The sequence below is a fragment of the Typopeltis vanoorti genome, chromosome 13, assembly GCF_054136105.1.
Source record: "Typopeltis vanoorti isolate ZY-2024b chromosome 13, IOZ_Tvanoo_1.0, whole genome shotgun sequence".
Classification (NCBI taxonomy): Eukaryota; Metazoa; Arthropoda; class Arachnida; order Uropygi; family Thelyphonidae; genus Typopeltis; species Typopeltis vanoorti.
The window spans coordinates 88,466,088-88,488,516 of record NC_143561.1 but is presented as its reverse complement, the minus strand read 5'-3'; the positions used below and the strand labels follow the sequence as shown (position 1 = coordinate 88,488,516).

The window sequence follows — 22,429 nt, the reverse complement described above, 5'->3', positions numbered from 1 at the left end:
TAATGAGTCTCCTCCACATCCTCCTGTCTTGGGCCGTAATCACATCCAAGTTCTTCATCCTGAGGGTCCTCCTCCACCAACTCCCTCCATCTCTTCTTTGACCGTCTGTACTTTCTCCTCCCCTGCACATCCATCTGCATGACCTTTCTTCCCACATACTAGTCCTCCCTCCTCGTCACATGACCAGACCATCTCAATCGTGCCTCCTGTATTTTTGCTCCTAAGTTCATAACTTTCACTATTTCCTTTACATAGCCATTTCCCAGACGATCCCTTCTGGTCACACCACACATCCACCTAAGCATTCTAATCTCTGCTACCTCCATCCTGATGATGTTATTTTTTCAGAGCTACAGTTTCCATAGCATACGTCATAGCTGGTCTCACCACTGTCCTGTAGATTTTTCCCTTTAGATTGACCAGCATCCTCTCATCACATAGCACTCCAGCCATCTCTCTCTCTCTCTCCCCCTCCAGTTTCTCCATCCAGCTTGCATCCTGAATTCCACTTCCTTCTCAGCCTCTCCATCCTCTTTCACTGTTGACCTTCCTGATGACATTTCCTTCCAGCTCCAGATTTGTCTCTTTGCTGCCATCCACATTTTAACACATGTAATCTATCTTATTTCTGCTCAGCCTCATACCTCTCTTCTAGTACTCTCCTCCATCTTTCCAGTTTACCTGCCACTTCTTCTCTTGATTCTGCACACAGCACAATGTCATCCGCATACAACATTGTCCAAGACATGTCTTCCCTCACCTCTTCTGTCACCACCTCCATCACAATATTAAACAGAATGGACTTATGCTGACCCTTGACATAAACCAACTGTCACTTGAAAACATTCTGTCTCTCCCAAGCAGGTACGAACTCTTGTCTTCACATTTTTGTACATCTCCTGCACCAACCTGACATATTTCTCTGGCATCTTGCCTTGGCACTCTATCGTATGCTTTCTCTAGATCAATAAACATCAGATATAATTCCCGTTGTCTCTTTCAAAACTTTTTCATCTGCCATAACCCAAAAATAGCATCCGTTGTCAGTCGACCAGGTGTGAAGCCATTATATTAACATCTTATATTAATTATAATAGATTCATCTGATATTAACATGATTACAACTAATATTCCACATTTTCAGCATTATTTGTTTTATAATTATCATTATTATTATTTTGAGACATCTCCAAGGAGGTGTCACAAAGACTCATCAAGGGAGGGCAGCACCTACAATACAACTCCGTTTTCACCAACTACACCAAATGGCCACTACCGTTAAGATCATTAAAGCGCTGCAGACAGTTTCCATTCGAGACCCATCTAACTTCGATGTATAGCAAAGGATGTTGAAATTCTTCTTCATTTTCATGGCAAAGTTCCCGAAAAATATAGGTATTCTATGACTGAGCTTTTATTTTATTCACTGCTTTAATAACATCATCCAAAGTCTTATGTAGTCTACCACTAAGATGTTTTTCAACTAAGTGAAGAATGCAGTGAATTGTAAAGATATTTGGGACTGCGTTTTTTTAAATGAACTATAAATCCATGGTGACGAATAATCATAGCTGGTGCTCAATCAGTTGCACACAATATTTGTGAGAGGAATGTTTTTAGCATTAAAACCATCTTTAACAACCTTAAAAATTGTAGAACCTTTTGTGTCAGTTTTCAGTTGTTCAACAAATAGAAACTCTTCAATAATTTCTTCACTAGTATTTATATAATGCACGTAGGCCATTAACGAAGCATTGTTGTTATGTAAAGTTGTCTCTTAGAGTTGCAAAGAAAATTCTATGGTTTTTAAATCATCACAAAGTTTTTTTCGATGTCCTTTGCCATTTTGTCAATTCTTGTTGATACTGAACTGTTGCTGAGAGGAATTGATGACGTAATATTACTTTTACCTGGGCCAATCATCATATCTAAAACTTCATTTATAGCCGGTAAGATGAGAGTTTCGCCAATAATATGTGGCTTTCCACATTTGCCAATTAGTTTTGAAAGTTTGTAAGACACAACAAGTCCCGTACATTTATTCCAGCAATGCTCCAGAGCCATTATCCAGTTCCAACAGTGTTTCTCAGTAAGATCTGCAAAATTCTCTAATACAACTGCAATCACCTCGATTCAAAGAAAAACGCTGACCAGCGAGGAAGAGTTTTAGTTTTGGGAAGAGATAGAAGTCAGAGGGAGCCAAATCTGGGGAATAGGGTGGATGTTCCAACAATTCATAATGCAGATCCCTTAATTTTCCCATTGTCAAAACACCTTTGTGGGCAGTTGCATTGTCCTGATGAAAGGTGATTTTTTCTCTTCTGCAAACCAGGTTTTTTGTCACGAATTTTTTCATCTAGTCTGGTTAAAAAGATCAGAATAATAATCCCCCACTATTGTTTTACCCATTTCAAGATAATTAATAAACAAAATGCCTTTAGCATCCTAAAACACCAATGCCATCATCTTTCCTGCTGATGGAACTGACTTTGTCTTCTTTGGCAGCTAACAACTGGCTTCTGTCCACTGTTTTGACTGCTGTTTGGATTCTGGTATGTAATAGTGAATCCAAGTCTCATCCATAATAATAAATCGATGCACAAAATCAGTTTTATTCTTGTTAAAACTCCAAGCACTGTTCAGAGATTTTCACCTGAGTGTTTTTTAGATCTGCTGTGAACAAGTGCAGCACCAATCTTGCACAAAGCTTTTTCATTTGCAATTCTTCTGCAAAATATATCCTACACGTTCTTTTGAAATGCCTATAGTCTCAGCAATTTCATGCAATTTGACTTGCCAGTCATCCAGTACCATATCGTGCACTTGATCAATGTTGTTACACTTTTTGGACGTCCTTCACGTGGATCATCTTCAAGGCTGGTACGGTTATGTTTAAACTCAGCAGCCCATTTCTTAATTGTCGAAAATGAAGGAGAAGTGTGCCCATAAGCTTTTATGAACTTTGAATGAATTTCTTTTGACGTTAAACCTTCTTTTACAAAGAATTTTATAACTGCATGATACTCAATTTTATCCATTTCAAGGGATACAGACAACACTTTTATACAGCTGCTTCAGACAGCTGTATAAAACAAACTACTTGAGAGAATGACTTGCAGTTTCACATGGATGCTTATGACAGATGTACCAACTTAGAAAAAAAACAATCTTGCCAATAATGTTGCCATCTATGGTCGAGGTCAAGAACTTTTCAGACCACCCTCGTACTTCTTTACCTTATGTACACCATGAATTTCTGATTTTTCTATCCCTACAAATGCAATGTTTTCTTCAGACTTGTCACCGACTTCATGATTTCATGCTTTCAAATTGTTTTATTTTTTCTTGAATAATGTTTGAATAATTCAGCCTACATTTCATCTGTGAAAGCTGCTCAATGTTCATTATTTTTAAAACTTTTTTACATATTCTTTTCAATGTGATATTAATTTTTACCTTTTTATTTTTATATTTATTTATTTATTTATTTTTTGATTTTTTTTAAAACTAAGTGAAGTTAATTTCCAGTTTCACATCTTCTGTATCCTCTTGTATCCTGAACCAGCTTGAAAATATCACTGTCAACGGTAATTTAGTCAATGAGGCTTTCTTATTTCTTGTGTCTTCTTTGTCTTCTCTCCACATGAACTTACTTGTATCTTTATGTTGGATCATATTAGTAATGACTAGTCCATATCCTGAACAGAAATCTAGCAGGTATTTACCATTATTATTAGCTTTTTCCTTTTCTCCAAATTTCCCCAAATTTTTCTAAATGCCTGTTCATTTCCTGCTCTGCTCTTTAGGTCTCCAATAAATAGCTGCTTTTCCATTGTCTTTGTCATCTTCCTTCACTAATGATTTAAAAAAAATTCCTCTACTTCTTTAGGAGAACCTTCTGGGGGACCAGAGATAAATAAAATAAGTTTTAAATAAGAACAATAAGTTTTATTGTCCGTTTTCCCATTTCCCCAAATTGCCTTCCAATCAGAAAGTTTACTTCATGTTTAGTGTTGAATGCAGTAACTACTCCTTCCTTTTGAAGAACACTGTTGTTAGTATATAACATACCATATTTATTATTTAGTAGTATCTTACCTGTTTGTTCTCTTTGTCTCAATAACACCAATTATGTTCATGTGATACTTTCCAGTTCATCTGCAAATTTGATTTCCTTTCCATTGATGCTCCTTAACTGATGCATTGTTCCAGCCAGACATTGCACCAGTTATGCACACAACGTCTTAAAATGTTATTATTATTTGTGATGCCTCCAAGGAGTCCGAAGACTCATCGCGGGAGGACACCCATTGTACAACTCTCCATCTCCACCACTACACCGAACCTCTACTACCAATCATTACATCAGCGCCATCTACTGCCCGCCACCACAGCTAATATTTTTTGTCTGTAAATTGCGTATGTTCTGAAGGGCCGATTTGTCTGTATGTCATATTTGTTTCTGGTTTATGCCAACGGAGAGTACAGTTTGGTCTACTATGTCCAAAATTGTCACCTCATTATTGTTTGTCATCATCATCATCAAATTCCTGCCATGTACACACAAGGGGTGTACAGGATATGACAGTACTACATGAAAAAATTATATCATTACTAACTTCCTATCTACAATTTTCCTCCAAATCAGTCTGTTACTTGTCAAGACTCCAACATTATCAGATCTTATATTTCTATCGTCTAAGGCACTTTGTACCGTATCAATCCACCTATATCTTGGTCTTCCTCTGGGTCGTTTTCCTGCTAACTTGGCAGAGAACACTTGTTTTGCTAATCTTTTCTCATTCTGTTTAGGTGACCATACCACCTGAGATTAGCTCTGCTAACACATTCCTGGATGCTGACAATGTCAAGTTCTTTCCTAATATCCTCGTTTTTAATATGATATTGCCATTAATGCCATCTGTTTACGCCTATAATCTTCCTCAGGATTCTCATATCTGCGGTCTCTAGTCTTTGGTCAAGTGTTTTACTTCTGACCCAGCTCTCAGATCCATAAGTTAAAATTGGTTTGAACACTGTCTTGTATACAGCTAATTTAGTGTTCTGACTAATTTCTCTCTTCTTCCATATGAATTTATTCAATTGACTTCCCACCATACCAGCTTTGCTGATTCTGTTGTCTATTTCTATATTTAATTTACCATCTTCAGTAAAAATCGTGCCTAAGTAGCTGAAATGTTTTACTTGTTCCAGGTTTTACAGGTTCTCCATTCACAACACAGTTGACATTTTCAATGATTCTGCCTATTTTCATTGTCTTTGTCTTTTTATTGCTGACCTTCATACAATATCTATTACAACAGCTATTCAATTTAGTCAGAGAATCTTGCAGACTTGTAGCGGATTTATTTAGAAGTATCACATCATCCGCATAAAGCAAAGAGCTGACATTAACATCTCCAATTTTGATATCATGTTTAATACCACTTTCCTTCATAATGTGATCCATATAGATAATGAATAACAGTGGAGATAATGTACATCCTTGTCTCACACCAGATTTAACATTAAACCATCTTCCTGTACTTCCTTCAATTCTAACTGCTGACTTACAACTCAAATAAAGACTAAGTATTGCTTGATATAATGCCTCATTGACACCATATAACTGTAGCGTATTGAATAGCTTCTCCCTTGGCACCTTATCATATGCCTTTTCCAAATCGACAAAACTTAAATACAGATCTTTGTTATATTCCCATGCTTTCTCGACTATTTGTCGTAAAGTGAAGATCTGATCCTGACAGCCTCTATTTGGCCTGAATCCAGCTTGTTCTTCACCCAGCTTTTCTTCCACAATTCTTCTCAACCGTTTCTCAAGTATACTTGCATAGATCTTGACAGGAACACTCAGTAGTGAAATACCTCTGTAATTCTCATATTCAATTTTATTTCCCTTTTTATATATGGGTACTATGAGAGCTCTACTCCAATCATCAGGAATTCGTCCCTCTGTCCAGGCTTTCTGAACTATGCAGTGCAGCCACTGTAAGACTCTTATACCACCATACTTCAGCATTTCGAATCGAATATCATCTACTCCAGCTGCCTTTCCACATTTCAAGCCTTTGATGGCTTTTTCTACTTCAAGTATGGATATGTATTCCTGATTGCATGCATGCCTGATCAGTGTTTTTTACCACTATGCTGTCATCACTGCTTGTTTCATTTAGCAGCTTTTCAAAGTAATTACTCCATACTTCAAGGATATCTTTTTCTACAGTTTTCATGTCACCTTTATCATCTCTAACTCCTTTTACAGCACTCTTTCCTCCATTCCTAAGCTTCTTCAACAACCTCCAGAATATTTTGCCACCTTCTTGATATTTATTTTCTATATTCTTGCCAAAGTCCTCCCATGACTTTTGTTTAGCTAGTTTTACGCAGTGTTTAGCATTCTTGCATTTGTCTCTATATTCTCTAAGAGCACAAGCTGACTTATTTGACAGGAACTTTTGATATGCTTTCTTCTTTTCCTTCACTGCTTCTTTAACTTCCTGTGTCCACCAGGGAGTTCTGATTTTTCTGTCCTTGCAGAACACCTCACCACATGCCTCTCTGGCTGAATCAATCACGGTTTTCTTCAAGGCTTGCCACTGAATCTCTAAAGTTTGGTTCCTGTTCTCAAACTCTTTCGTTTTTTCTTCAATAATCTTTGTGTATTTTAGTCTACAGTTCACATCTGAGAGCTGCTCAACTTTTATTTGCTTTAAAACTTTCTTACATGTTATTCTTTTCATTATGAAATTCAGTTTTATCCTGCTGAAGACTAAACAGTGATCACTTCCAATTTCAAATCCTCTGTACACTCTGGTGTCCTGCAGAAATGAGAAAACATCACTATCAACAATAACATAGTCAATGAGACTTTTCTTATTTCTTGCCTTTTCTCTCCATGTGAATATGTGCACATTTTTATGTTGGAACATGGTGTTAGTAATAACCAGTCCATGTCCTGAGCAGAAATCCAACAGATATTTGCCATTATTATTAGCTTTGCTCTTTTCTCCAAATTATTGTTTGTTCATTACCAAAATTTGTACAGTATATCCATCTAGTACACTTGTTATAAAAGTGAGTAGTTGAATGGGAATATGCATAAATTAAAATCATTATGGCTGTTTGCTCATTACAGAAGTGAACTCATTACAACAAAGTTCAACTGTAGTGATTTTCTTCCTTGACAACTTGTATAATATCTATAAACACTTTTTTTTTTTTTTTTGAATGTTAATCAAGTGGGTTTTAATTTATCCTCCTACATGTTTTGCCGATTTTTGCTATCAGCATCTTCAGGGAATACAATTGGTAAGCTATATGAAAACTAACATTCAAAAAAAGCGTTATAGATATTAAAGTTCAACTGTATTGTATTCAAAACAATTATTTACTAATAATTTATCTTTAGACCCACTGGTGAGCTGTTGATCACATTTTGAGAAAGGTTGTTCTAAGACACTGACTTCATCAGTTTACCTTGATCTTTTCCTCTGAGTCTTTTTCCTGCTATCCTTGCATCAAACACCTGTTTGCTAATCTTTCTTCTCCCATTCTGTTTAAGTGACTATATCACTGTAGTTAGTTCTGGTCATGCATTCTTGGTTGGTAATTGTATGTTACTTCCTGATATCTTCATTATATATATATATATCTTCATATTTAACATATTCTACTATTGAAGCCATCTGTTCACTCATCTGTGGTCTTTAGTCATTAATTAACTTATTTCCTCATCAACTTTCAGATTTGTAATTTAACTAATTTAAAATTAGTTTTAACATTGTCTTGTATGCTGTTTAGTGATTTGGCTAATTTTTCTTATTCCGTATCTGTATTTTTCAGCTGGTTGCCACCATACTAACCTTCCTTATTCTGTTATCTGTGCTCATATTTAATTTGACATCTTTTAAAATTGTGTCAGTAGCTGAAGTGTTCTGCTTGATGTTCTATTGGATTCTTTTATAGGCCAGGGAATGTACAGAATACTGATTGTGAAATGTTTAGGCAAATTGGTTGGGCATGTAAAAAAAGGAGTCATACTGAAGGAAGTAGGGGAGACAAGAGATCTGGGGTTGACGATTGATAAAAACCTGAAATTCAGGGGACATATTGCAAAGGTGGTGAAGGTAACACACAGGATTGCTGCAATACTGAGAAGGACGCTGACCTGCAGAGATATGAGTTATCATTTCGTTGTACAAGACCCTGATCAGACCACACTTAGACTATTGTTCTCAAATTTGGTCCCCAGTATTTGAAGGGATAAATTAACTGTGGAAAGGGTACAGAAGCAGATAACAAAGATGGTTTCAGGACTGTACAACATTAGTTATGAGGATTGGCTGAGGGAACGTGGACTGCAGAGTTTGGTAGATAGAAGAAGGAGAGGTGATATGATGGGGACTTTCAAACTGTTGAGGGGTGGTTACAGGGTTGATACTGGGGAGTTCTTTCACTTGGTTGAACAGCAGGAAGGAGTGATGACAAGGGGCCACCACTGGAAGTTATGAAAGGAAGCTGTTAGCAAGAGGGTGAGGAGTGGTTTCTTTGCATAGAGGGTGGTTGAACCATGGAATGCATTGCCTGATAGAATGGTGAGAAGAAGAATGGTCAATAAGTTCAAGGAGTGGTATGATAGACTTTGGGTTTTCTTGGAAGGACCTCCCGCGATGAGTCTTGATACATTTTGTGATAGACTTTGTGTTTCCTAGGAAGGACTTCCCGTAATAAGGCTTTTGACTCCATGGAGGCCTGAATAATAATAATGTAAAAAGAAGGTGAACCTGATGGGAGACTTTAATTATAGAAATATATAATGGAAGGAAGGGATAGTGTATGGGAACAAGGAGAGTGAGTTTGTTGAATTTTTGAGAATAAATATCTTAAGCAGCATGTGACTAAAACAACTAGAGGCTTTCATGTTTCGGATTTGGTAATAACTTCACAGGATGTAGTTCTTAATGAGGTATTAACACTGCCACTGGTTGGTAAGAGTGACCATGAGGTACTTATTTAGGAAGTGGTGAAACAAGATAAGGATACAACCAAAAACGGATATATGTGGAAGTATAAGGCAGGTGATTATGGAAAGCATCAATGAATGGAGTAGATGAACTATGCAGAAAAGATGGTGACAGTGCATAGAAATTCATAAGAATGCATGAGTATAAACCCTCAATCTGTGTTGGAAAATAAAAGGATACAGGGGAGTTACAAGACAGTTGGTGGTGATCAGATCTATGAAGTGCAGGCTAGGAAAGTGACAAGCATGGCAAAGAAAGAAAAGGTGAAGTATCAGAGGAGATTGGCTGGTCAGGCCAAGGTTAATTCAAGAAAATTTAATTTTTCTGTTTTATGGCAAGCAAGAGAAAGAACAATTATGTTGGTTGACACTGGATAGTCATGGCAGCAGAGTGACTGTTGCAAAGGATATAATGGAATTATTGAACGAGCGCTTTATCAGTGTATATCATACTGGTGTAAATGATGCTGTGTAATACAGGTATCCCTCGATTAATGCGGTTAATTAATCCCTCGATGTTACCGCTATATCAAAATCGCGTTAATCAAATCTAATAATCAATGGTAAAAATTGCACTTCGTCCATGATCAATTACTGTATTAATAATTCGTTTTATATGGTACTCTTTTAGGAAAGATAAAAAATGAATGCAAAGTAAATGTTTAATAAATACTTATACCTGCATTATTCACTGCAATTTTTTTATCAAAAGAAGTTATGAAGAGTCGTTTGAACAGCTTTAGTTTTTTTCTTATAGGCATAAATTCTACGATGACACGGAAAATGACTCTCCAGACCTTGGCAAAGCAAACAAGCAATGAAACATAAAGAAAAAACTCTCAAATATAATACACGATGGTACAAATTAAGTGGATATTGAATCCAATATTATTTCATAGCTGAATATAGAAACTACAAGAGTTTCGTGCTGAATATATAGAAACTAAAAGTTTCGGCGGATGCAAGCATGGACAACTCGTAGTAAAGGTGGAGTAGGCTCCAGATCACTTTCCTTAGTATTTTCCATAATGTAAAGCACATCTCCTAGAGGACATGTATGATAAATAAGCCTTTGGCTCTCTATTTCAGTAATACATGATAGTTTATTTATTTTCAGTTACAATCTAGAAATTATTGAACAAAGAATAAAAAAAAAAAAAAACCATACTATACTGACATCGGAGGTTGTGGTATCTTTCAGATACAATTTACTGTCAAATATCACAAACCTCTACATAACATGTGTTAAACCAAACTGGCAGAAAAAAACAGTGCGGAATATCACTCGTAACATAAGAATGCACAGCTATACACTGAATTGTGTAAGAATATTTATATTAAACATTTTGCATGTATCAGCTGCGAGCTCTGCAGGGTTAAAGGCACGTTAATCAAAACTCTTGCCGCGTATATCAAGGGATTGCCGCAATTAATTTCGCAATGTTAATCAAATCCCGCGTTAAGCAAGGGATACCTCTATATAGAAGGAAGGCAGGATAGGGAAAATAAAAACCCTACATAACAGGGAAATATTAATCTGTTCAGATAACAGAGTCCTAACTACTTAACTTGACCATATCCTTAACATTTTCTTAGCCAATTGCTACAACTCCCCAAAACTCCAAAAAATAATAAAACCATGTAACAGCAATCTCCCCTTCCTTCAAAGCAGAAATTACTCAAAATCTATCACCATTTCATATATCTGGGGCACATCCAAAATATTAACAAAAATTCTAAGGAAATATGACCTTACAACCAGTTACAGACCACATGAGAAATTGGCATCTCTTATATCCTAATCTTAAGTATGGCAATGTAACATTACCAAAATATAGGAAAGTATTATTTAAAGTTTTTTATAATTAATATTCTAGTATATTTTGTCATTTCTTGAAAAATAAAAAGCTGTGTTATAACCAACATATAAGCTTATCTACAAGAATTAGGGGAATCATTCAAAATTAAGTGGATATTGAATACCACATTATTTCTTAGCCGAATAAGAAACTCAAAGGAGATGTAGATGTAGAAAGTATTTTTAACTTGGGTATAATTATGTTAAAGATACCAAGCAATTTTAAACCTGGTTTTACTCCATTTTTTCCAAGTAAGCAAACAGACAAAATGTCAAGTTTGCGCCTGCAATTTATGCAAGACTAGCTGATCCCACAGGTAGTGCAAGACCAAGGCAACTCGTGGTAGAGGTGGAGCAAGCTCTGATCACTAATCTTAATATTTACCCTTAATGCCAAAACACATCTCCAAGAAGGGGATGTATGATGTTTAGTGGCCCCTTGCCTTTAATACAAACCATCATACATCCCCTTCTTGGAGATGTGTTTTGGCATTAAGGGTAAATATTAAGATTAGTGATCAGAGCTTGCTCCACCTCTACCACGAGTTGCCTTGGTCTTGCACTACCTGTGGGATCAGCTAGTCTTGCATAAATTGCAGGCGCAAACTTGACATTTTGTCTGTTTGCTTACTTGAAAAAAATGGAGTAAAACCAGGTTTAAAATTGCTTGGTATCTTTAACATAACTATACCCAAGTTAAAAATACTTTCTACATCTATATCTCCTCCTGAGATTTTTATTTAATAAGGTTATAACACCTTATGGTAACTCGTTTTGGTAAAATACTTACAAGTTCTGCATTACTAAATCTTGGTATTTCTAGCCTGGCTCCCCACTGATGAGACCTCAATAAAGGTCGAAACCGGTCTGGGTAGTGGCCCCTTGCCTTTAATACAAAACATCATACATCCCCTTCTTGGAGATGTGTTTTGGCATTAAGGGTAAATATTAAGATTAGTGATCAGAGCTTGCTCCACCTCTACCACGAGTTGCCTTGGTCTTGCACTACCTGTGGGATCAGCTAGTCTTGCATAAATTGCAGGCGCAAACTTGACATTTTGTCTGTTTGCTTACTTGAAAAAAATGGAGTAAAACCAGGTTTAAAATTGCTTGGTATCTTTAACATAACTATACCCAAGTTAAAAATACTTTCTACATCTATATCTCCTCCTGAGATTTTTATTTAATAAGGTTATAACACCTTATGGTAACTCGTTTTGGTAAAATACTTACAAGTTCTGCATTACTAAATCTTGGTATTTCTAGCCTGGCTCCCCACTGATGAGACCTCAATAAAGGTCGAAACCGGTCTGGGTAGTGGCCCCTTGCCTTTAATACAAAACATCATACATCCCCTTCTTGGAGATGTGTTTTGGCATTAAGGGTAAATATTAAGATTAGTGATCAGAGCTTGCTCCACCTCTACCACGAGTTGCCTTGGTCTTGCACTACCTGTGGGATCAGCTAGTCTTGCATAAATTGCAGGCACAAACTTGACATTTTGTCTGTTTGCTTACTTGGAAAAAATGGAGTAAAACCAGGTTTAAAATTGCTTGGTATCTTTAAGAAACTCAAAGATAGGATATCTAATCTATGAGTTTCATGCCGAATATAGAAAACTATAAAGTTCGGCAAGTCCAAGCGTAAGCCAACACCTGGTAGTGCAATGCTAGGGCGACTCGTAGTAAAGGTGGAGTAAGCTCCAATCACTGTCCTTAATATTTTCCCATAATGTAAAACACAGCTCCTAGGAAATGTATTAATGTTCTACATTATGAGAGAAGGTCACTACCCAGACTGGTTTCGACCTTTTTTTGAGATCTCATCGGTGAGTAGGTAGACCTAGATGTAATACTAAGGTTTTAATAGTCAGAACTTATTTCTTTACTGTACAAGTTGCCAAAAGGTGCACAAATACAATTACTGAAATAAGAGCCAACAGGCTTCACTTATCCTCCTTTTTTTGAGACACTGCTCCATCATACACAACTTGGTGGTGGAGGCCAATCTCCGACCCATCTAACCAATATGGCGTATATTGTTATTGCCTGCAGCTCATACACTAACTTATCATGTGGAAGTCTATCAATCACTTTTGCAAACTTCAAGACATCACTGCATATGATTCTCCCTTATCTAACACACAATGTTGATACAGTAATTATTCAAATTAGTTAAGGAATTCTGCATAAAGAGCTGAGAATAACATCTCCATTATTTTTACGGCTATTTTGCCTGTTTTCGTTTAGGAGTGCCCTTTTTTAATGTCATTGGCTTTTTACTCAAGAATTCTTAGGGCATTACTGATGTATTATAGAGACAGAAATATGCAGAATAATAGAGGAAGAAAATTCGGACATACGTTTTTTGGATGTTGTTGGCTGTCTTCTTTCCGTGATATGCGCATACTTCTACTGTTAGGCTGTTAAAAGGAGGGGGGTAGGAAAAGTGGGGGGGTGCGGCAATGTGGGAGAATTAATTTGGAAAAACCCGGGTTTTTTATAATATATATATAATATTATTAGGGGTGGGCAGAACACAGTCAACGTGTTCCGCCCACCCCTAATATTATATATATATTAACGTGCTCACAGTCAATGCAAGGCACATATCCTTATAAACATGCTATGTATTATGGAAAGGGCTACTACCTAGACCAGTTTCGACCTATATACATATACATATAATATTTAATACTTAATACTCTAAGTTAAAGATACCAAAAAATTATAGTCTTGGTTTCATCCTTTATCCAAGTGTTAGCAAACAAAGTTTGCACATCAGGTAACTTCATGACTGGGCTACTTGTATATGGTTCTGGCTACCACTGATGAGCCTCACTAAAGTTGAAACTGGTCTGGATAGTGGCTTCCCATAATGCATAGCATTTTACATGTCTTTATGTGACTTGCATTATGGGATACTGAGGCAATTGATGTAAAGTCATTAGCATCTATATACAAGTAGACATGTCATGAAGTTACTTCACATGCAAACTTTGCTTACATTTGGATAAAAGATGAAACCAAGAACATAATTTCTTTCTATCTTTAACCTATAACGTCTTTCTTCATTTAATTTTTTAAAACTGCTGGCATAAGGGGTTGTAGGTAAAGCCTAATGAATGTTACTTCTTCACACTTAGACGTAGAAATGTTTTAAGATAGTACATGTTATCCTAAGATTATATGTGAAAGAGGTTTTTTTTTAATATTTAATTAGAATTTTTTATTTTATTTTTTTAAATATTTTTTTTATATATATATTTCAGGAACACTTTATCATGGAAGAAACCTGGATTTTGGAATTTTTATGGGGCAGGTATTTTTAAAATAACTATCATAAAATGTGTAAATAGTAAAAAATTGGTATTTTTTAATAAGGATATCACAGTGTAGAATATATACTAATTAAATTATTTTTCCAATATTTTGAATTGCCAATATTTCTGAGCATTTCCCAGATTTGAGCAAGGTTATACACCCACGTTGTTGAGCTTTGCATAATTTCTTAAAGCAGAGGCAGATTCCAGAAATAGTCTCTCATATTTGTATTTGCTGTAGTGAACTCAGGTAGTCTTTTTAAAGTGTTATCTTGTGACAGTTGCCAATGTGATTCTTGTGCAAGTGGTACTTAGTATACATCAAGCAAGTCTTTGGGAGAGTTGATAAGTGATGCCAATTTTTTTGCATGGTGGGTAGTTACAAAGTTGTATTATTTTTTTGGATTTTTGCTAGCTTTTCAGGATGTGTCTCTAATATATGGGGTGATATTTAGTGTAGTCTATTATTATTATTATTATTTGAGACCTCCAGGAAGTCAAGGGCTCATTGAGGGTGGCTGTAATGGCACTCCAAACCAGCTGTCATACCTTCCCTTAAATTCATTCACACTAGATGCACTCACTACCCCTAAAGGCAAACTATTCCACTTACTCACTGCTCTCTGGTAGAAAAACCCAGCTCTTACCCCTTTCTTGACTGCAAATGAATTTGACTTCCATGGATGCCCCCATTTTCTCTCCCCACTTTCCATATAACGAAAAATATCATCAGATGATATTCTATAATACTCATTCAAAAGTTTATAGACTTCTATCATATCACCCCTCTTTCACCTGTTAACCAGAGTCTGCAATCCACATACTTGCAATCTGTCCTCATAATCTAAATCCAATAATCTGGATATAATTTTTGTAACTCTTCTTTGCATCCTTTCCACAGCTTCTTTATCCCTTTTGAACCCAGCAGACCAAATCTACGTACAATAATCCAGGTGTGGTCTTATCAAAGCCTTATAAAGAGACAAAATGACTTCCTTATCCTTACATGTCAAGGTTTGCTTCAACATCGCAATTATCCTCTGATTGTATTTGCAACTTTTGCTATGTGACCTTTGAACTTCAAATTCCTATCCACCAATACACCAAGATCCCTTTATTCCTCAGTTTATTGTAGCATAACCCTGCTAATATAATATGCTGCTGGAACTCATCATCATCATCAAATTCCTGCCATGTACCCTCAAGGGGTGTACAGGATATGATAGTACTACATGAAAAAAAATTACATCATTACTAACTTCCTATCTACAATTTTCCTCCAAATCAGTCTTACTTGTCAAGACTCCAACATTATCAAATCTTATATTTCTATAGTCTAAGGCACTTTGTACCGTATCAATCCACCTATATCTTGGTCTTCCTCTGGGTCGTTTTGCTGCCAACCTGGCAGAGAACACTTGTTTTGCTAATCTTTCTTCGCCCATTCTGTTTAAGTGACCATACCATCTGAGATTAGCTCTGCTAACGCATTCTTGGATGCTGACAATGCCAAGTTCTTTCCTAATATCCTCGTTTTTAATATGATATTGCCATTGATACCATCTGCTCACGCCTCTAATCTTTCTGAGGACTCTCATATCTGCGGTCTCTAGTCTTTGGTCAAGTGTTTTACTTATGACCCAGTTCTCAGATCCATAAGTTAAAGCTGGTTTGAACATTGTCTTGTATACAGCTAATTTAGTGTTCCGACTAATTTCTCTCTTATTCCATATGAATTTATTCAATTGACTTCCCACCATACTAGCTTTGATGATTCTGTTGTCTATTTCTATATTTAATTTACCATCTTCAGTAAAAATCGTGCCTAAGTAGCTGAAATGTTTTACTTGTTCCACAGGCTCTCCATTCACAACACAGTTGACATTTTCAATGATTCTACCTATTTTCATTGCCTTTGTCTTTTTATTGCTGACCTTCATACCATATCTATTACAACAGTTATTCAATTTAGTCAGAGAATCTTGCAGACTTGTAGTGGATTTAGTTAGAAGTATAACATCATCCGCATAAAGCAAAGAGCTGACATTAACATCTCCAATTTTGATATCATGTTTAATACCACTTTCCTTCATAATGTGATCCATATAGATAATGAATAACAGTGGAGATAATGTACATCCTTGTCTCACACCAGATTTAACATTAAACCATCTTCCTGTACTTCCTTCAGTTCTAACTGCTGACTTACAACTCAAATAAAGACTAAGTATTGCTTGATATAATGCCCCATTGACACCATATAACTGTAGCGTACTGAATAGCTTCTCTCTTGGTACCTTGTCATATGCCTTTTCCAAATCGACAAAACTTAAAAATACAGATCTTTGTTATATTCCCATGCTTTCTCGGCTATTTGTCGTAAAGTGAAGATCTGATCCTGACAGCTTCTATTTGGCCTGAATTCAGCTTGTTCTTCACCAAGCTTTTCTTCCACAATTCTTCTCAACCGTTTCTCAAGTATACTTGCATAGATCTTGACAGGAACACTCAGTAGGGAAATACCCTGTAATTCTCACATTCAGTTTTATTTCCCTTTTTATATATGGGTACTATGAGAGCTCTGCTCCAATCATCAGGAATTCGTCCCTCTGTCCAGGTCTGAACTATGCAGTGCAGCCACTGTAAGACTCTTATACCACCATACCTCAGCATTTCTGGTCGAATATCATCTTCTCCTGCTGCCTCTCCACATTTCAAGCCTTTGATGGCTTTTTCTACTTCAAGCATGGATATGTATTCCTGATTGCATGCATGCCTGGTCAGTGTTTTTTACCACTGTGCTGTCATCACTGCTTGTTTCATTTAGCAATTTTTCAAAGTAATTACTCCATACTTCAAGGATATCTTTTTCTCCCGTTTTCATGTCACCTTTATCATCTCTAACTCCTTTTACAGCCCTCTTTCCTCCATTCCTAAGCTTCTTCAACAACCTCCAGAATATTTTGCCACCTTCTTGATATTTATTTTCTATATTCTTGCCAAATTCCTCCCATGACTTTTGTTTAGCTAGTTTTACACAGTGTTTAGCATTCTTGCATTTGTCTCTGTATTCTCTAAGAGCACAAGCTGACTTATTTGCCAGGAATGTTTGATATGCTTTCTTCTTTTCCTTCACTGGCTCTTTAACTTCCTGTGTCCACCATGGAGTTCTGATTTTTCTATCCTTGCAGACAACTTCACCACATGCCTCTCTAGCTGAATCAATCAGGGCTTTCCTCAAGGCTTGCCACTGAATCTCCAAGGTTTGATTCCTGTTCTTGCCAAAGTGCATAACTTTACACTTACTAACATTAAATTGATGGCCATTTTCATTTGCCCAAATTTCCAGCCTATTCAAATCATTTTGTAAGTGTTGAATATCAGAGGCATCCCTGATTGCCCTGCCTATCTTCGCATCATTGGCAAACAATTGCACATCTGATGTCATTAATTTATAGATTGAACAATAATGACCCAAGGATGGAACCCTGAGGTACACCACTGGTCACCTTAAATTTGGCAGATTCACACCCACTGACCACTTTTTTTGATATCTGTCTGTCAACCATCTCCTGATCCAAGTCAAGAGTTTATATTCCAATCCCATATTTTCCAGTTTATGCAACAGCCTTTTGTGTGGTATCCTATCAAATGCTTTAGAAAAATCCGACATTATTGTAGTGTATCCATTCCCTTTATCCACCTCAGCCATAACATTGTTATAAAATAAGAGCAAATTGCTAAAACATGACCTTCCTTTAGTAAACCCACTTCTGTATTCAAGTTCTTACTAACTTCTCTAAAATCTTCACTACCATACCAGAGATACTGATAGGTCAACACATCAGTTTTTGCACCACCCTTGTACAAATGGAACTATCATACATTCCTTCCATTCCTGTGGTATCATTCCTGAGCTGAGACTCAAGTTATACAAACATGTGAAAGGCCTAGCCAATTTGACTGAACATTTCTTTAGTAAACAGGCTGATGTTCCATCTGTCCTTATTGACAAATTCTTATCCAGGTTGTGCAACAGCTCTTCAACCTCATTTTCATGAACCTCTAACTCTTCATTTAATGTAGCAAGTTTTGGAAGAGAGAGAGAGGGAGGGAGCATAGTTTGGCAATGTTAATGTTTTTTTAATCTGGTGAGGAACTGAATGGGATTGATTTCAGTAGGGAGGGCATCATCAGAACAAATCAATTTTGTCCTGTTGAACAAAGTGTTTATAATTCTATACTGTTGGGAGTGGGGAGGTGACCATTGATGAATGTCTCTGTGTGTGTGTGTAAACAGAAAATGCCAAGGAGTTATGTAATCAAGGTATGATTACAATGAGGGTAAGATTTATTTTCTTCTAAGGTGAATTGGTTTCTGGGATGTTGGTTGTTAAGATATGTTAAAAAAGTGTTGAGAGCACAAGTTGTGTGGCCAGATGAAGAACACATCATCTATGTAGCATAATTGAATGGTGGGTCTGTGTGAGATAGAATTTAGAGCTTTCTCTTAAAAAGACTCCATGAAGTTTTATGGAATTTTTCTTGTCCAACAAATTAGCCTGAGTTTATAGTGAACTAAATGAAGGCTGAGATATATTATATTGGGAGGAAATTCAGCTTAGAAAAGGTCGGAGGTGTCTTTGAGCATTAGTTGAACAGAGATATCAAAACTGAAGAAGGAGGGCGAGGTTTTTTGTACTGGATGAAAGTGGGCAGGGTTTTCTATGTGTGAAGAAGTGTTGACAGTATAAAAAATAGCTATGGCATTTACAAAAAAAAAAAAAAAAACCTTGCACAACATATAAACCATTTAGCAAATACATGGTTCACCTGGGAAGCTGTAAGTTCCCTCTTCTTTGCAAGTTATTTCTGTCAAATCAGACTATGAATGCACACTAATAAAAATGTATTAGATGCTTTTTATAGATTGCAGTGAAAAAGTAACTAATATACAGAAGCAAATATAAGTTCAAAAGACAATTATATATTTGGTTTAATCCTATATCCAAGTGTAAGCAAACAAAGTTTGCTCCTGAAGTATTTTCAGGTCTGGGGCAATGGTAAAGGTGGTATAAGTTCTCATCACTGCTTTAGTGTCTCCCATAATGCAAAGCACATCTCCTTGCGGACATGTATAATACTATGCATTAAGGGAAGGGCCACTACCACTGGTTCTGACCTTTATTGAGGTCTCATCAGTGGGAGCCAGACCCAGAGATGGTGATACTAAGGTGGAAGTAATGGAGAAGTCATATTTACCTATAACCAGTTGCCAAAAGTTGTCACATCTTATTATTAAAATTCTCTGGATTAGAGATAAGTTGATGGAAGTTTTTTCACTTGGCTATGCTACCAATTATATATTTGGTTTAATCCTATATCCAAGTGTAAGCAAAGAAAGTTTGCACCGAAGTATTTTCAGGACTTGGGTATAGGATTAAACCAAATGTGCTTGGAAGATAGTTAAGGATCATCTGAAGGAAGCAGTATTAAATTGTATACCTAAGGTGAGGAGGGTTAATCAGGTAGGAGTTAGATGGATGAGTAATATCATTAAGAATGTATTGCAGAAGAAGAAAATGCTGTGGAATTTATATAAGGAGAAAGGGGACCAACAAATTCATGAACAGTACAATGCTTAGGCGAGAAAGGTGACCAGCATGGTAAGGAAGGCAAAATCAGATTACGAGATGAATCTGGCTGAGCAGGCCAAAGGAAATCCCAAAAAGTTCTTTTGTTATGTGGCAAGCAAGAAGAAGAATGACTATGGAAGATTAACCTTAATGAGTGCCGATGGTCACAAAAGGTGACAGAAGCAGATAAAATAGTTGACTTACTGAGTGACCACTTTCCAAGGATGGTATATCAACTAAGTGAGGTTACTGCTGTAATATATGTGACAGACACTAATGTGGGAATAGAGATGGATGAATTGGAGGTTCTTAGGATATTGCAGAATCTCAGTGTTAAATACAGCTGTTGGATAAGATGTGATATTAATGTGGGTTTTGCGAGAACATGCAAGGGAACTGGCAATGCCTCTGAGTAGGCGCTTTAATTTAAGTATCAGCTCTGATAGAGTTCCAAAGGAGTGGAAAGAGGGCAAAATAATTCTCTTGCATAAGAGAGGTTCTAAGACTGCAGTAGCAAATTGTAGACCAATCAGTATCTCAAACATGGTGATAAAGTAGTGGAAAAATTGGTAAAAAAGAAAATTCAAGAATGGGTGGATAAAAATAGGATACTTATTTATCCTAAAATAGGGTAAAAATATGGGAAACATTGGTTTGTGAAATGTTGGTCATGCCTTAGTAATTTAGTAACTTTTTTATAATAGAGTAGCAGCTGAGTTATATAAAGGAAGTGGCTACATGATGATACTGCTGGATTTTTGCAAAGGCATTTGACAGAATACCACATGGAATCTGTTACATAAATTAGAACAAATGGAGATGAGTATGACACCACTGGTTATGTGGATAAGATGGTGACTGCTGGACAGATATCAAAAAAGTGGTAGATGGAGGAGCAAAATCAATGCAAAAACAAGTGACTAGTGGTGTGCTGCAAGGTTCAGTGCTGGGACCACTAGTGTTTAATTTCTACATAAATGATATAGGAAATAACCTGAAAGAAAAGATTCAATTTTTTTGCTGACAATGCAAAATTAGGTAGAGTAATAGTTAATCAATGGGATGTGGAGCGCTTGCAAGTGCCTCCGTAGTGCAATTGGAAGAACGACAGTACGTTGCGCCCTTCAATTAGAAAAGGCCTAAGTTCAATTCTCGTCATGATGGGAGGAATCTTTATATGGACTTTTTCAATTTAAGGTGAGTTAGCCAATCTCATACGGAGGTAGCAGGGTTTTTTTATCCCACATACAGATAAATCGGCCCTTCAGAACACATGCAATTTATAGACAAAAAATACCAGCTGTAGTGGTGGTGGTGGTTGTGGTCAGTAGATGGCATTGATGTAGGTGATTGGTAGAAGAGGTTCTGTGTAGTAGTGGAGATGGAGAAGTTGTACAGTAGGTGTCCTCCCACGATGAGTCTTCGGACTCCTTGGAGGTGTCACGAATAATGATTTAAATAGAGACTGTCAATATGGGCAAAAGATAACAGGTGTCAGTTTAATGTGCAGAAATATAAAATTGTGCATTTTGGGATAAATAAATTAGCTGTGTACCACATTGATGGAACTGTATTCCAGGAAGCAGATGAAGCTAGAGGTTTAGGGTGGTGGTAGATAGAGAGTTAAAGTTTAGAGGATATATTGGTAATGTAGCCTATAAGATTACTTGGCTATTGAAGAACATACTAACGATTAGAGATAAGGAAGTTATTCCTCTTAATAAGGCCTTGATATATCCACATCTGGATTATTGTACTACATCTCAGGCCTGGTCTGCTGGGTTTCTTGGGGAGAAGCAGTGGAGAAGATTCAGAAGCACACGACCAAGATGGTGACTGGTCTGTGGAATGTTCCCTATGAGGATAGATTGAGGGTGTTTGGATTGCAGAAGTTTTCGTTGATAGGAGAAAAAGATGGGATATGATAGAAACATTTAAGTTGCTTAAAGGGTTTTATTGAATTGATGCAGAGGTTTCAGCACTCGGCTAGAGGGACCAGAACAAGAAGTTATCTCCCTGGAAGTTGAATAAAGGTGTGGTTAGGAAGAGTTGTTAATGAGTGTAATGGGTTGCTAGAGTTAGTTGTGAGTGCTTTGTTAATGGGTTCAAGGAGAGGTATGATAGATTGTGTGGATAGTTTGTCTCCCACAAACTTTGGACTCCATGGAGGTGCCTGTACAATAATAATAATAATCTTTGGCAGAAAGCTAACATTCTTTACATACATTCATCATCTTTGGGAAAAGTGCAGAAAAAAAAAAGCATTAAATATCCTCCACACTCTACCCCCCCCTACTGAACTGGGGTGCTGATCGATGTTCCTTGCTCCACATTTATCATGCACTTGTACATTCAAAGCTTGATTATGTATCACAGGTTTACAGTTCTGCAAGGGAGGGCATGCTCTGGTGGTTGGATCCCATCCATCATCAGGGTACCTTAATAGCTACTGGTGCTTTTCACACATCACTCATTCAAAGTCTTTATGTTGAATCAAATGAGCCCCTTCTATCACTTAGACAAAAACATTTGTATCTTAATTTTGCCCTTAAAAATTGTACCTTACAAAT

General features: G+C 36.7%; 1 protein-coding gene across 1 annotated transcript in view; it reads left to right on the top strand.

Annotated features, from left to right (window-relative positions):
• The window catches only part of LOC150100343 (acid ceramidase-like), a 179,320-nt gene that overhangs the window by 77,153 nt on the left and 79,738 nt on the right, over window positions 1-22,429 (top strand). The window contains exon 7 of the mRNA XM_090402680.1: window positions 14,173-14,218. Coding sequence (XP_090258806.1) covers window positions 14,173-14,218 — 46 coding nt within the window. The remainder of the gene's footprint in view (window positions 1-14,172; window positions 14,219-22,429) is intronic.